The 15,810-nt window shown below is 41.2% G+C and overlaps 1 protein-coding gene across 2 annotated transcripts; it reads left to right on the top strand.

The window, feature by feature from the left end:
* Positions 1-97: 97 nt before the first annotated feature.
* LOC127372617 (transcription initiation factor TFIID subunit 4) lies at positions 98-11,567 on the top strand. 2 transcript variants are annotated; one of them, XM_051416546.1, is made up of 16 exons: positions 99-522; positions 764-1,679; positions 2,015-2,148; positions 2,491-2,610; positions 3,565-3,654; positions 3,859-3,981; positions 4,194-4,283; positions 4,437-4,649; positions 4,801-4,942; positions 5,039-5,141; positions 5,498-5,667; positions 5,756-5,886; positions 6,472-6,597; positions 7,492-7,548; positions 7,640-7,762; positions 10,213-11,567. In XM_051416546.1, exons 2-16 carry the CDS (start codon positions 902-904, stop codon positions 10,375-10,377), a joined length of 2,565 nt encoding a protein of 854 aa, XP_051272506.1. In that variant the 5' UTR covers positions 99-522; positions 764-901; the 3' UTR covers positions 10,378-11,567. The 2 variants fall into 2 exon arrangements, with proteins under 2 accessions (XP_051272507.1, XP_051272506.1); XM_051416547.1 differs by lacking the exon at positions 3,565-3,654 and having other exon boundaries at positions 98-1,679.
* Positions 11,568-15,810: the final 4,243 nt, after the last annotated feature.

The following is a 15,810-nucleotide window of genomic DNA, read 5'->3' as shown; positions in this document are numbered from 1 at the left end:
CCCATTACTGCTGACAGTACAGTACAATATTTCCTCTCTAAACGGAGGGTGGGGCGCCCTCAAACGCCTCATTACAACAGCAACTTCACTTGCTGGCCATAACACTGCAGCCATCTTGCACAGCTCATCGAGAGTGAAATCTCTTAAATTTGGTTGGATAGCTTGTTGCAAACCACGTTATTACTCTACCAAGGGTCGCACGGTACAACTCTGAAACGGAATAGTTATCGTGATAGCATAAACAGGCCGGCGACGACGTGACATTTGACGAAAACGTTTCGTCTCCGGTACGATGTTGTTCCGTCTCATGCATCCCCTGGAATGACAGCTGTAGCCATTGGTACCGCCTTTTAGAATGTGGGACAGCCAATCACAGCGCGCCGAACTCCCCGCACGGAGACGTTTAGTTGTTGTGCGCACGCGCATGTCAGTTGGTAAGTACCTCACTTCTCACAAGCTCGCAGGAGTGTGAAGATGGCGGTTGGCCCCGGCCCGCTGGAGGAGCCGACTTTACACACAGAGGTGAATAAAGCGGTAGTTTGTCATCCTGTACAGTTTGTTGAGTCACAGCTGTTGTTCTTGTGTCACAACAACCACTGGGGTAGGCACGAGGCAGCCGGTAATTACATGGCTATAGTTCCGGGACAAGGGGGTAGCGCGAGCTAATGTCCAGCTGGGACTTGGTCAAGACGATTGCTGAAGCAGGTACGCTGTAACTACTAATGTTGTTTTCCTCTTTGTCTCTCCGGGTGTACACGAAAAGCAAGCGCCGGAGCTGACAGAGAAAAACAGTACATGTGTCAAGAGCCTTGCCCCATCACATTCAAGATTGTTTGTGCTCCTTCTAAACAAGTTTACAGTGCAGGGGGTCTCCTCATAACGAGGTCCCCATGGTTCAACTATGGATACATCGACGGCCAGCACGGACTCCACCACGGGACACGACCCCAGCAAAACACTTGTTGTTAGTGGCGCTGTAACTTCTCTCCCCAATCACCAGGGGAAAGTAGGCTCGTACTCAGTGCAGACTTTCAATGGGAGCCAAACTATGAGCTCTCACAATTCAGGAAGCAGCGCTGCCCCTCTTGGGGAGACGACAGCCACAAGTGGAGCTGGTAACGGCGGCAGCACTGCGATATCTGTCACATCTGTCACATCTGTCAACAGTGGACCAGCGATGTCAAAACAGCTGGCCAGTGCGATAATGCCCCCGTCGTCCAACAGTGTAATTCAGACGCCTCTCATGAACTCACAGAGTGTTGTCGCTTCAGCTCAGCCTGTGAGCCAGGCAACGGGACCCACTGTGACACTCGTCCGGCCGCCTATGCAAACCGCGGGGTCGGGCGCAACTTTGAATGGGAACAATGCGAGCCCAGTGGTGGCCGCCAATACGACAGGTCAGACAGGTATCGCCATACAAACCCCGCTTGTAAACAATAGCCAGCCGCCCAACTCGGTGTCTGTCAGTGCAGGGTCTCACATAATCAAGGCAGAGCCACCCACAACGATAATACAGTCGGCACCGCAGCTGGCGGTCACTTCCAGCGCTCCCCGGATTCCGGTGACGGGAGCTGCTGGTCCAGGCGGTGTCCGAGCCCTGACGCCCCAGATGTTGGCCCCAAGGCTCCCCCAGACCTCCCCAGGACAGCCCAGTATACATAACATCCAGCTCCCCCCGGGTGAGTGAAGTCAGAACTCTTTCACTGTGCGCGCAGTTAATTCCACACTTGACTGAGTCACGGGTTTCATTTTCATTTGCCTCTGATCAATGGATGTAAAAATAAACACTGAATGATTATATTCTCATATAATTGTTATCCAGTACAAAATGCACACAACATATGTGTTGTCTTCTCACTCATCAGTAACAGATGTGTTAGGATTTATGGTGACTACTCTGTGAGATTTACAACATTAATTGATCATGTTTACACTTCATTGTGGTTTAGCTGTTCACTGTTTGGATTTTCATGTGATAGTGTTATTATATCTTATATTTTCTGACTTGGTTCAGGGATGGTGCTTGTACGCAGTGAGAGTGGACAGCTGCTGATGATTCCTCAGCAGGCTCTGGCCCAGATGCAGGCACAGACACAGGGAGGCATGGCACCTCGGACAGCTACACCAACAAACGTGTCTCCTGGCCAGGTAAGATCACACAACCTGCCCTAGGAAGGACTTTATATGGACAGCCAGTATGTTCCACTTTAGTGCCAAAGTCAGTACTACAGCCCATGATCAGCTTGCCCTCCTGCCTACAGCTCAGGGAAGCACCTGTCGAGTAGACTATTAGAAAAATTATGGCTCATGTGTAGGTATATGTGAAATAGTGTGCTTGTATGTTATTGTTTTATATTGTTAGCCTTAATGTATGCAAAATTATAAAATAAATATTACTATTCATGTATTTAGATGTAATCAGTAGATGTCTTTTCAAGAATGATGAAACTTGGTGTTGCACATCATGCCATGCTTTGTGCCTTCTCCCAGACTCCTGGAAACACTATCATCAACAGACAAGTGGCTCCCAGCACTATCATCCGGCAGGGCTGTCCAGCTCCAACGTCACTCCCTTCGACCACCGCTCTTCACAGACCTCCTATCCTTCAGGTAACCCCACCTGTTGCTGTCAAATCATTTCTGATTGTTTTCATTTGGCTTGTTGCACATCGTTTTGTGGCCATAACTTGCACAAGCTACAGACCAGGATGATTCATTTACTGAATTATATTATAGTACACTGTAATAGTTTTTCAGTTTTCTGGGTTTATGTGTAATCCTGAACCTTGATTCCTGGATTTACTATAGTAGGGGTTAGACCTAGACTTGAAGGAATTATACTCATTTATGAAGAGATATTCTATAAATGTGAGCAGCCAGAGGTCTCAGGAGATACTGGACTCTGGACAATGTGCCATGCATTCTGTTCAAAATGGATGAGAAAAATGAGATGCGTGTAGGTTTATTAATGTAAAAAAGTGGGCACTTTCGTTTGTCTATATGGGATGTTATTCTAAAGCCCAATTGTAGTTTATGATAGCATATTTGCCTTTAATGGAAGAGGGGAAAAGTCAGAAGTCATAATCATTTAATACAACATTTTAGTTCAAACTGTGAACTGTCTTAAATTAAATATGTGCCTGTTACTTCATTACCAAATACTAAGTTGAGTCAAATCCAGGACAGATTCACTCCTGACAGACATGAAACTACAGATTTAAAGCATATACATTTTCTGCATAGTGGCTTTTTTTCAAGTTTGCTAAAAAAAAAAAAAAAAATGGGTTCATACTCACTTTGTAGCTATAGATAACACCAATGGGTCAGCCTTCTATTGCTGACAAGAGCAGCTAGTGATCAGACAGAGGTGGTCAGGAAGAGCACCCAACTGAAACTCAGTGCAGGAGAAGTGCACCTGTTTCCTCTTATGAACCTGCATTTTGATGCACTTAATCAACTTTGAAACAGCTCTAAAACCCACACTCTCCTGTGATGACTTGAAAAGTGGGTATTGAAATGTTTCAACAACCTATATAACATGTTACAATGGTGATGTCTTCCTAGAGCTCAGTTGGGGCTGCAGTATCAGGAATGACCCCCAGGACTGTCAGCCAAACAGCTGGAACAACAGTTACCTCAGTAACAGCGAGCAAAGTGAGTTGTGCTAAGCCGGAGCGATCAGATAGAGCTGGGTGTCTGCATGTACTGGAACAGTGTACTGTAGGGTTTATGACACTATGTACATATTGTAAGTAGACAGTAATTAAAGAAGGCCAAGCATGCTGCTGTGTTTAAAATGGTTATTCACAAATGAGACTCGAATTTGTTCATAATCTGAATGTTCTGTGTTTTTGGCAGGAGACAATGGAGAATGTGAAGAAATGCAAGAACTTCCTGTCAACATTGATCAAGCTGGCGTCCACTGGGAAGCAATCAACAGAGACTGCTGCCAGTGTGAGAGAGCTGGTCAAGGACCTGCTGGTGAGTGAGGCATACATACAGGAGACACACATGAACCTGTCAGCTGCTATATTGTATACATGTTTCACATTTCACAAGGATATTGACAAATGAAAGCTCTAAAAATATCCCCTTTTTAAAAGTGGAAAACCTTGAGCCAAGTGATGCATCATCTATACCTGCAAATGTGACAGCTCTCACTCCCAACTCTTTATGCCTATTTGTTGTACTAGGAGGGTAAACTGGAAGCTGAGGAATTCACCAGCAGATTATACAAAGAGCTAAACTCCTCACCACAACCTTACCTTGTGCCTTTCCTCAAGGTAAAAATGCTTATATTCTGTTGTCATTTTCATTGATATACCTTCCATCAAAGATCAGTAAAATGTGCTTTATATTATCTTAGAGCACAGCAGACAGAATGTCATGTTCAAGTGCATTTCTGTAATGATCATCCATCTGTTTGTTCTCCATAGAGAAGCCTCCCAGCCTTGAGGCAGCTCACCCCAGACTCAGCAGCCTTCATCCAGCAGAGTCAGCTCCCCCAGTTGGCCTCAGCTCCAGTTTCCTCCACCTCTCCCACCCCCACCACGGTGGTCCTGGGCAGCCCAAGCCCCCGCCTCACTGCTCCAGTCAGCAGGCCCCAGCTCCAGCCTGGAGTTGGCAGACCAGGGCAGACCCCCACACTGGTAAACTGACTTTAATGTCAATCAACTAAATTTTTTAGTGTGTGCATTTATATAAAATATAAGGCAAATAGTTCTAGACAATAAAACATAAAGTGTAAATGTAACTGTGGTGATAATTACAAAATCTGCTTTTGAAATGTTACCCTTGTAGGTACTCCAGCCTCAGCAGCAGAGAGCAATTTTGAGACCTCAGGTAACCTTACCGACGACCCCCATGGTGACGCTCAGGAATCAGGCCCCTGGCAGCATCATACTGGGACAGCAACAGGTCCAGCTTAAAGAGCTGCAGCCAGGTGAGGATGTCAGTCTAAATACAGCGCTGTATGTGTATGTGTGTGTCTTTCTTTGGGTGACCTGTAATATGTATTGTGTTTCTGTGTCTCTGCTAGTTCCTGTGAGGCCAGAGGTGCCGCCTGTTTCTAAACAAGTCTATGCTGCAGCCTTGACCCCGGCTCAGAAGAACAAGCTGAAAGAGGCGGGTGGTACTTTCAAGTAAGAAGAAAGACAACAGATTTCCAATCAGATTGATCATAAATGTTGTTTATCACGCAGGTTTTAGTATTAGCATCACTTGTAGTTTTCGAAATTAACTTTTCTAACTCGCTCAGAAAAATAAAAATGGGAAAGGTTCATGGGACGCCATGCCCCCCAAAATATATATAAATATAAAATTTTGATTTATTTAATTTAATTCCTAATATTTTATAGCTTAAACAATATGTAGCTTGACAAATGAATAACAATTGATGGGAATTTTCTTTTTTTTCCACACCTGCATGAGATATTTATCTGGATTCATGATATTTAGTGTAGTGTTTGGGTTTGCCTTACTGTATTTATGTTCACAGAGATGATGACGACATCAATGACGTGGCCTCCATGGCTGGAGTGAACCTATCAGAGGAAAGCGCTAATATCCTAGCAACCAATTCTGGACTAGTGGGAGCTGTGACACATTCCTGTAAGGATGAGGCTTTTCTCTCCTGTGCCATGCTACAGAGGAGAATGCTGGAGATTGGTGAGAAACTCAACAGCATTATTGATGATACAACATCTATGCATCCACCTCCTAAAGCCCCAAAGGTATCTTGCTGTTTCTTTTCCAGGCAGGAGGTATGGTGTGACAGACCTGGGTGCAGAGGTGGTGAACTATGTCTCCCACGCTACTCAGCAGCGGCTCCAGAACCTGCTGGAAAAGGTTACCCAAGTGGCCCAGCAGAAAAACGTCAATTTTAAGGTTTGTTTACAGTGTAATTATAAAGCAGGGGGGGAGCATCTCATAGGAAGGCCACTTCAGTGTTCAAGAATGTGCACTATTCTGAACATATTACCATTCCTAACATCATGCTTAACAAAAAATGCAAACAGCAGATTCTATACATTTTATATCATAATGTTATATAATTTTTGTTGTTTGCAGCCAAACAACAAGTGAAGCTCTGAAGCCATCTCTCTTCTTATCAACCTTTTGCACACATTTTTTAAAAATAGCATTGTGTTTTTATTTTATTTGTATATGAAGGGGTAGTTTAAATTAACTGGGCTAGATCTACATATAGATAGTATAAGTGCCATGGTTTGGATTTTTAAGTAATTTCCCCACGGGATTATTAAAGTATGTTTGATTCTGATTCTGATTCTGATTTCTTGCAGACAAATAATACCAGTGGTAAGACACAAAGGGGTCTACTGTATTTACAGTGTTGTTGTAAACATGCAAATGACAGATACATCTTACAATGTTTTGAATATGCACTCATTTCTCTCCTGTAATCTTTTGGTCTTTTGTGGGATAACATTTAACACCGCTGTCTGTTGGCAGGAGGACGGCAACTTTGAACAGAGCAGTGATGTTCGTGCTCAGCTCAAGTTCTTTGAGCAGCTGGACCAGTTAGAGAAACAACGCAAGGAGGAACTGGAGAGAGAGATCCTCCTAAAGGCAGCTAAGGTACCGCATCACTGGCAGACATCAAAACAATACACCAATCAAAATGTTCACTTGCTGCCTGATATATCCCACCCACCGACAGGTGCCATGATAACCAGACAATCAGTGTTATTCACTTACCTGTCAGTGCTCATAATGTTATGGCTGATCGGTGTATGTCCCAAGGCTATTGGTAATTTCATTTACACAAATATTCCCATTGTATTAAATTATTTGTGGCGTGTTTGTGGTGAGGAGTAAGAAGGAAACTGTGGATTTAGGTATCATGTCTCAAATGGAGTGTAAATAAATAGCCCTATAATAGAGTGTGTGGTTTTGATGGTTCACAAGTTTTATTATTCCAATGTTATACTGTGACATCTTTACTTTTTTATTGTTTAGATGAAATCAAGGCCCATTTATTAATAATAGCAGTATGTAATCAATGCTGATTTATTTGGCCTACATTTAGTCTTTTGGTATCCTGCAGCTGTTCTCTTCTCCAGAGGTACATTATAGTCTATAAAGTTTTACTAAAGGTCACCTGCGATTGATTTTGACTCACCCTCAGGATGTTAGGATGTAACTCGAACAGCATCTAACAAATGTGCTATGTGATATATCAAATGGGGGACGAATGTATAACTCCAAATTAAATTCCAATAGAGAAGTGACATTAAGAAAAAAAAAAGGTAGTGAACAGATGTTTATTTATTTCAATGTAAGTATTGATGGGACTGTTCAGGGGACATCAGGCTTAGTCAAAACAAGTAGTAGTATCTCAAACTCATGATATATTTATGCAGAATGGACTACTGTGCCAATTCCACAGTATCTCTAGTCCTACACAGCCTGGGCTTTGGTCTGTCCTCTGCCAGGATCTGTTATCAATGTGTCTTGCTTTTGGTCTTGCAGTCTCGAGCTCGGCAAGAGGACCCAGAGCAGCTGCGTCTGAAACAGAAGGCAAAAGAGGTAGGATGAGAGAATAGTCAAGTAGTGTCTGTTTCTGCAGGTTTTTGCATTGTTTGCTTGATGTCCGTGTTGGTATGTGTGCCTTGTCCAGATGCAGCAACAGGAGCTGGCTCAGATGAGACAGAGGGAGGCCAACCTGACGGCTCTGGCAGCCATCGGTCCCAGGAAGAAGAGGAAGATTCTGGACTCTCCATCTTCCTCTGCTGTAGCTGAGGTAACACTAATCACATTAGATACCCCATATAGTGTTGTTTATCCTGGGATAGGTGTCCAGTATAACCCCTGTAATAAATGTACCATGTACCTCTGGCATCCATTTGGCACTTTGCATATGACTCAACAAAAGACGCCAGAGTAAAAATGCAGGCACCAGTTAAAAGCCTGCTTTCTATATCAGTATTAAATCCTGGTTGCAGAAATAGCTAATGTTACATCTAACAGTTAGTTGCTCCTTCCCTATAGTAATTGTAAGTTGATTGGGTGACGAGTCGTCACTGACAGCCCACACTACCCTGACAGAAACCTGCTGTCAGTCATCTATGCTGTGCACATACCTGAAGAAAATAATATAATGAAGCAGCTTGTTAGTTGGCAGATCACTGTACTCATGCAGACTGTCATTCGACTCTTGTAATTACAAATGACATTTAATAAAGGCATCTGTCACATTCAATCAATACAATGAGACAATGTGACAGACCTTTACTCACCGTGCTGCAGCTGCTGGTTATGCTACCTGCTGCACATCACTGTTGGGTTAATTGAGTTCTCCTTTCTCCCACAAATCTGTCTCTTCTTGATTTTTGATCCCCTTATTGAATATTCTTCTTTATATATAGTATACGTATATACCCCATGCATGTGTTCGTGTTTGGGGGTTTGTTTTTCTCCTTGTTCATTGAAATAAGTGTCTAAACATACAATACAATAAATGGCCCTCTATTCTTTAGTTAGCACATGAAAAACTCTTTAGGAAACACTATGATATCATTTACTTATTTTGACAGTTACTGTAATAGGACTGTGTTCATTCATACACGCAATGACAAGGCTGCTTTTATTTTTCTGTTCTTCATAATATAATTCAGATTTATAAAAATATAGGTAAAAAAGATGTCCTAGAGATATAGTATTATATTCTGTTAAGTACTGTACAAATTGAAATAACAGTGAATAGGTAGTGTGAAAGTTGTTACCAAATTAAATAAACACATGAGAGTGGAATAACACTTTAACTTTAACAAAACAGTATTTTACTTCAGGGGTGATTTTTAGTCTTTTTTTTTAAATAAGCAACGCAGGCCATGACTGCAGGGCTTGTTCAATAATCTGCATGGCATTGCTGGCTAAAAAAAGGCCTTGATAGGGTTTAGGGTAATGAACTGGATGTATAAAAAAAAAGCTTGAAATTATTACTTAATGCTTATACTTAATTCTTAATTGACAATTCATCCAGAATACCCATAATAGACTATTGTGTAGCAAACGTCTTTTCTTTCTCAAACACTATCCACTTTTTCACTTCTCCCTGAAGTTCTAACAATCCATTCACACTGCTTGTTGCTGTTGAGTCTTGTAAAAGGCTAAAGTCACTCCCATCATACATTGTACTAGAGGCCGAAACGCCCTGTACAGGTTACAAATCAAGTATAAAGTGCTAACACACAGACAGACTCACACTCAGACATACTCAGTTTATACCAGCTGGCAATTTACAGTTCCCAACTCAACCATTTATTCATAATTATTAGCAAGTTCAGCCACTTATCCATGACTTTTAGCCGTTTCAACCATTTATCCATTACTTACCTCCGGTGATACAAGTACCACTATTACTTTTGGAATCACTGACCTAGGAATCCAGGAAGAGAGAAATCCATGCAGGAGAACATGCAAACTCTGGACAGGAATGCAGCCGGCCACTCTGCTGCTTCTTATTGGTCAACATTAATGCATGCAGGCATTAACTGGTCTGAATTGTTCTTTGGGTTCAGTTGTGGAATGTAATATATATATATATAATGTTATTATATACATATAATATACTCAACTACAACAGCTTTAGTTACTGGATATTTTTCAGATTAAAATTTTACACATATAAATAGTTTAATGGTTTCCAGTATTATTGGTTTGAGTTGTTAGCAGTTACGCCAAAGACAAAAGATGTGAGAACCGTCCAAAAAGAAGAATATGTGTGTAGCAAAGCTTAGTTTTTTCTTCTTTTCTACCCAATAAATAACCTCAAGACCCCTCAGATTCATCTTGTGACCCTTAGGAAGAAGCCCAACCTCTAGGTTGCGAACCACTGTATGAGGCTACCTAATAGTATATAATGTAGTTAAAACTAGCTCCACCTTGACCAGTGGCAACAGTAAAATGCTGCAGAAAAAGTACATTTAGCTAATAATAATTGTGTACTTTTACTTCAGTAGGATTTTAAATGCAGGAATTTTACTCTCATTGTTGTATTGGTACTTTTACTCAAGTAAAAGATCTTAATACTTTTTCACCCCTGTTTGGGTTTTCTCATGAGAAAAACAAATTACAAACATCATATGCCCTCTCCCCCCCTCTTACCCTCTCTCTCTCTCTCTCTCTCTCTCTCTCTCTCTCTCTCTCTCTCTCTCTCTCTCTCTCTCCCACCTGTCTCTTATCTTGCAGGGATCAGGATCAGGTCCCTCTCTGTCTGGTGGGGCTGGGTCTTCTGGCTCCAGACCCACACGGCAGCGCATCACACGTGTCAATCTCAGGGACCTGCTCTTCTGTTTGGAGAACGAGAGATTTTCCAGTCACTCCCATTTCCTCTACAAGGGCTTTCTCAAATAGGCTTGATGTCAGAGAGAAGAGGAGGAGGAGAGGGGAAAGGGGAAAGGGGGGAATTGAAGTGTGTGGAGAGACCAAACCACTCCCACCACAGAGAGAGCATAAGAGACTTATAAATGAAGAGGAGGAGAGCAGAGACTTGGCACATTTCAAGGTCTTTCAGATATACATGAACCTGAAATACAGTAGTAGCCATATTGGATGGCCTCTCTACCTCTCTCCTCAAATAATGTCTATTTTCTTTCAGAGCAGGCATGGACTAATGCCCCTTTATTTACCATTTACAACTTCTTTTTTAAGAAAGTGCAAAAATAGATTACATGTTTTATTATTTTTGTACAAACAAATGACTAATTTGTACTAGTATGCATTGTCACACAGTACAGTTTATTTTCTGATTATTTGTGTGTGCATTAGGCTTTAAAGCAAAGGAAATCAACAAATTTGTTTTAATAGAACACCAACTAATTTTATTGAATAATGATTTTAGTTTGAACTCCAGACTGTGTAACCTACTGAGTTGCCTTCCTAACTATGAATAAGCCATATAGCCATCCCGAAGCAATTAACCTTTCTGTAATTAATGAAGCAGTAGCTCGCTGTGTATCTGTCATCTCCTTTACTTTATTTGATTTTGTTTTTCAGCATATTTATTTACTAAACTCAAGCTTAAATTAATGTTTAGTTATTTATTTAATTTCATGTGACACCTCAGTTGTTTTCACATAGCTTTGATTCAAAACAAAATGTGCATTTACTTGCATAGGATATGTTGAAAATCTGTTTTGACATTTTGTTTGATGTATAGTTTTCAGTGTGTGAAGAGAGGCGTGTTCTTTTTGTGTGTTTTTTTAATCTGTTAAACTGTTCTTTTTAAAATTAGTTTGACATGTATTGATTTCTTAAACAGTTTTCAGATGGCTTTTAGCCAGTATTGCTATACCAAACACACATCTACTGGAAACTGATTTCTATTTTTATAGCTGCCCACCAACACACATTTTTACTCTTTTAATGGTGACTGGCCGTGTCCTCCAGCTCAAGCAACTGGAGTTTCTTCCTGTATATTTGTAAATGTTACACCTAAGGTTTTACACACAGTTTTGTATAGAATGGAGAATTTACCCATACAGCATAAAGAAAAACAAAATTTCTCTATTGAAAAGTTTGAATAAATAATGATTTTACAGTAACTGGTGTTTCAGTCCTAAACTTTTCTTTCCCATCTTGTTGTATTGCACTAGGGGGCAGCATTGTATTATTAAAACGTGGATGTGTGCTGCATGTGACACTCAGGATATTGAGGCTTTGTACTTGAATGAGCTGAATGCCTTTAATTCCTTCTTACTCTACCTGTTCACAGATAATTCCATTTAATCCTCTAACATCTGTAAAGCCACATGTAGTACACAGTTTGTGTCCCCTGGGTCCATAGAGGCATCTATTGAGCACAACTCCCATGAGCAGAACACACAGCTCTCAACCTAGAATGAAAACGCACTCACTCACAGTCTGCTACCAGTCTGTGCTGTTCTTTGTTGGGCTGTCTTGTTTGAGTCCGTCTCCATTATCAGCCCAACACACTGTGCATTGATAACAGCTGCAACATCAGCTGCTAACATTCACCACAACCATGGGCTGGAAATAATTAGGCCGTTCTGCCACTGGGACAGTAGCCTGATGTTACAATGATTGGGAGCAGCTTTTGTATCTGCGTCGACCAAAGAGGAACAATAAGTGCATATTTTGAGCTATCAGTGGTGATGAGCCTCATTTTCATTTTCCATAATGAAAGTGCATATGGGAGCCACTAGGTGGCAATAGCTCATTTTACCACATTACAGGATGATTCTGTTATAGCTGTCATGGACTGAAGATGCAGCTTTAGGTTCTTCATGATAGTTAATATTAACTGGTTCTATGTGGTTGACTTTGTTTTTGCTCTGTTCGACTCTCATAATACAGACTAACAGTCCAGCCTGTCAGGCACTCCTATTTTGTATAACATTTGGCCAAAAGAGAGAGAGAGAGAGAGACACACACACACAATTTGGTTTCTTTAATAACATCACAGCATTGTGCTGCTGTGAGGAAGCAGAGCCAGATAAAAGCCAGGCTTTCAGTTGTGAGTACAGAACTAGCAGTCTCTCATGGTGTCTCTGTCTGGTGGCAATGGTGATTCAGGTAAGGCCTCACCCCTTGTGCCTCAGCCCAATCCAATATTTTTCCTGGTAATCCCCCTTCCACTCCTCAACACTGCTGCTCTTTCAGAGTTAAGTCCACATAAGCTCCCACTTGAGTGCCAGAGGCAGAGCAACAACAGGGATGGTGCGGTTGCCTAGCGACATCTCAGTCACTGCACCTGAGGGTGTTGGGTAAACACCCTGAGCCTGCCAGAGGGAAGAAGAGAGAAGTAACATCACTGCTTGCTTCCATGACATTTATTAAAGGGGGCTGTTATTAATTTGTTACATTCAATGTTGTCATTTTTGTTTTCACCCCAGGGTGAGATTATATAATAAACCATATCTAAAGCAAGTTTATTTGTGCGTGTGCGTGTGTGTGTGTGTGTGTGTGTGTGTGTGTGTGTGTGTGTGTGTGTGTGTGTGTGTGTGTGTGTGTGTGTGTGTGTGTGTGTCTGTGTCTGTGTGTGTGTAGGCACGCTCATGCCTCTGACTATTTGTCTGTACATGGCTATGGGTGCTTTTGTCTGATTTCAAGATGGGATGTGACTGCTCTGATAGTGCTTCTCAGCGGGGTGTTTCTCTTGCACTTTTATGATAAGTCTCACACTCTTAATTTTTTTGCTTGTTTACGCTCACATACGGGCTCAGTTTTAATGATGGTTAGAGGCTGATGAACGATCCCCTGGCCCCCATTTCTTACATGAATCGGATGGTTATGAAAATCTTTATTAAGGTAAGACCCCTATAGCTAGATGAATAAGAAGGTTGCAATATTTTTTTCATTGACATTACTTTGCAAACCAATGAATTCAAAATTCCATTCGTAATCCCGCTGTATTCATGCTGTGAGACAAATTCAATACTAAAAGTCAGTTAATTAATTTTATCCTTTTCAACGCCTCCTTGCATATTGTTGATTAAGCTTTGAGCTTATGAATAAAACTCCTAGGAGGGACATGAGAATGTGATTTGGATGAACTGATGTGGCACGCTGTGATCCAGTCGCTGCACTTTATCATCCATTAAGATGCACAAAAACCCAGCAGCCTATAACCAGTTTTATCCTGAAATGAAAGAGAATGATTTCCAGCCTTTCCTGAGGAATCAGACCCTGGAATATAACATGCAACAACAGTTCATTAGTTCACACCCCCTCACAAGTCCATTTCCTGTGCGTCAGTGCCCTTGTTCCACTCAGGTTAATGCTGACTTTAGGACTCTTTTGTTATGGGGTCGACCAGGGCACTCTGCTTTGGCCTGGAGAAACTATAATAAGACCAGTGTTTATGACTGCTGCTGAAATGGGTTTGTAAGCGCGGCTGAACCTGTGAGGTATTGATGCGGGGGTTAATAGCCTGTTGGCCTCTTTAATGGAGCTGAATCAGGTCAAGCAGCAGGCAGTGTCAGCCCACAGGAGAGGAACATCTCCATTTACAAAGTCATCTCCTATATGAGGCAGGACAGGCATCAAAATGTGTTGAGTGTATACACCTGTGGTTCACACAGAGAAATGTGTGACATGCACTCGAACACACACTCACACGCACACTGGAACATACAAGCTAAGGTGACTCTAAATTTCACAGGCTGATGTGAAAATCCAAAGGCTTTTTGCATTTTAACCCACTGATTTTATGTGTGTCAACAGTGCTTTGTTGTATTGTATATTGATCTTACTGAGATCCTCTAGACTCTTTAACGTTATTTGCTTGACTAATGTAAGAGTTCAGTTTCCAGTGTGGTAGTACACATTGGAAGACAGACATTAAAAAAACAAAAGGCTGAGAGAGGCTGTGTAGGCACCGCAGTACTTTGGCATTCAGCCCAAAGTGCTTCACATAGCAAATTGAAACAACACATAAAATCAAAATGAACAACCATTAATAAAATTGGACAAAGCTAAAAATGAATACAATAAAAACAATAAAATAGATTAATAAGAAGGTTGTGTTATGCTCACAATGACAGTACTAAAATTCTGGTGTTAAGCAGGTATATTAACCATTACCATCTTAATTTAACATTTAACATTTAACATGTTAGCATTTTAACATTTGCTAAAGGTGGAAAGTCAATAGCTTTGCAGGTATGTGTTTATAATAAACTTAAGCATTGGACAAATTTATGATCCCACCAAAGTGATTACGTATCATTTGGATGAATGTCTGTGCAACATTTTGTGGGAATCCATTCAGTAGAGGTGAAGATATTTCTGAGGATAAGTGACCTCCTGGTGCCCTCAATGGAAAGGTTAAAGGATGTCATGAATTTTCTACCAAATTTAATAAGAAGATAGTTGCTATGACACTAAAAACCAAAAATGTCAACCTCATTGAGGCACAAGAGGAAAAGTCAGAGGATCACCATGAATGTCTGTACAGTTTAGAGTTTCATGGCAATCTATTCAATCCAATTAATCAATCCCATTTTCTGATATATTTCTGTCTGGACCAAAGTGGGGGACAGACCATCATTACCATCCATAGAGCAACAGTGATAGTATGGCTAAAAAAATAAAATAAAATACCTGCAAATTGTGAATTTGGGGAAAAACAAAACAAAAAAACATAAAAAGGAACTTGGGGTTAAGATATTGCTCACCTGGTAGATTTTCCCCCAGTCATGCAAAAAGGCTGAGTCCTTACTGCAGCGTCCCATATTAAAGTCCAACCTGTGGCTCTTTGCTGCATGTCATTCCCCTCCCATCTCCCCACTTTCCTGTCTCTCTACAGCTTCTACTATCAAATAAAGGCAATAAAAAAGGAACATAAATGACCATGAGACACCTTTAGTCCAAGAAATTCCCCCTCACCTTGAAGCACCTTTTAAGACTCAGAAAGACAAAAATGAATTATGTATGAAAAGTGTCATCTCTTTAGTGGGTAATCACCATGAAACATATGTAAATTATGCTTTTGAAATGGAAAAATAACTTTGTACACATAAGACACACATATAGGAACAGAGTCATCAAGCTGAGACTAATCAGCTTACATTGGGCACATGGCCAGATAGGTTGTCATTCCTCCCTGTCGTGTTACTGTAATATCATCATTACATTTACAAGACTAATTCTGTTACACACGTGGTGGTAAATTATTTATTTATACTAATGACTGCTATACATCCATTATTCATGGTAAGTGTTGGTCTGTTTTTCCTTGAGTGATGCTGACAGAGGGAAGTGGAGAGGCAGATGGGAATGGAAGCTTGATTGTACCCTAAAGGACACCAGAGACTGACTCGGCTG

This window comes from Dicentrarchus labrax, unplaced genomic scaffold (genome assembly GCF_905237075.1).
Source record: "Dicentrarchus labrax unplaced genomic scaffold, dlabrax2021, whole genome shotgun sequence".
NCBI lineage: Eukaryota > Metazoa > Chordata > Actinopteri > Moronidae > Dicentrarchus > Dicentrarchus labrax.
The sequence above is the reverse complement of the archived record's forward strand: the minus strand, read 5'-3'. Positions and strand labels throughout refer to the sequence as shown.

What these genes read in the sequence shown, in the direction of transcription:
- LOC127372617 (XM_051416546.1), top strand. Translation starts at nt 902, where the DNA reads ATGGATACATCGACGGCCAGCACGGACTCCACCACGGGACACGACCCC. An exon ending in GAGGAGAATGCTGGAGATTG is followed by an intron (nt 5,668 to 5,755) that starts GTGAGAAACTCA and finishes TTTCTTTTCCAG; the next exon opens with GCAGGAGGTATGGTGTGACA. An exon ending in CTTCCTCTGCTGTAGCTGAG is followed by an intron (nt 7,763 to 10,212) that starts GTAACACTAATC and finishes CTTATCTTGCAG; the next exon opens with GGATCAGGATCAGGTCCCTC.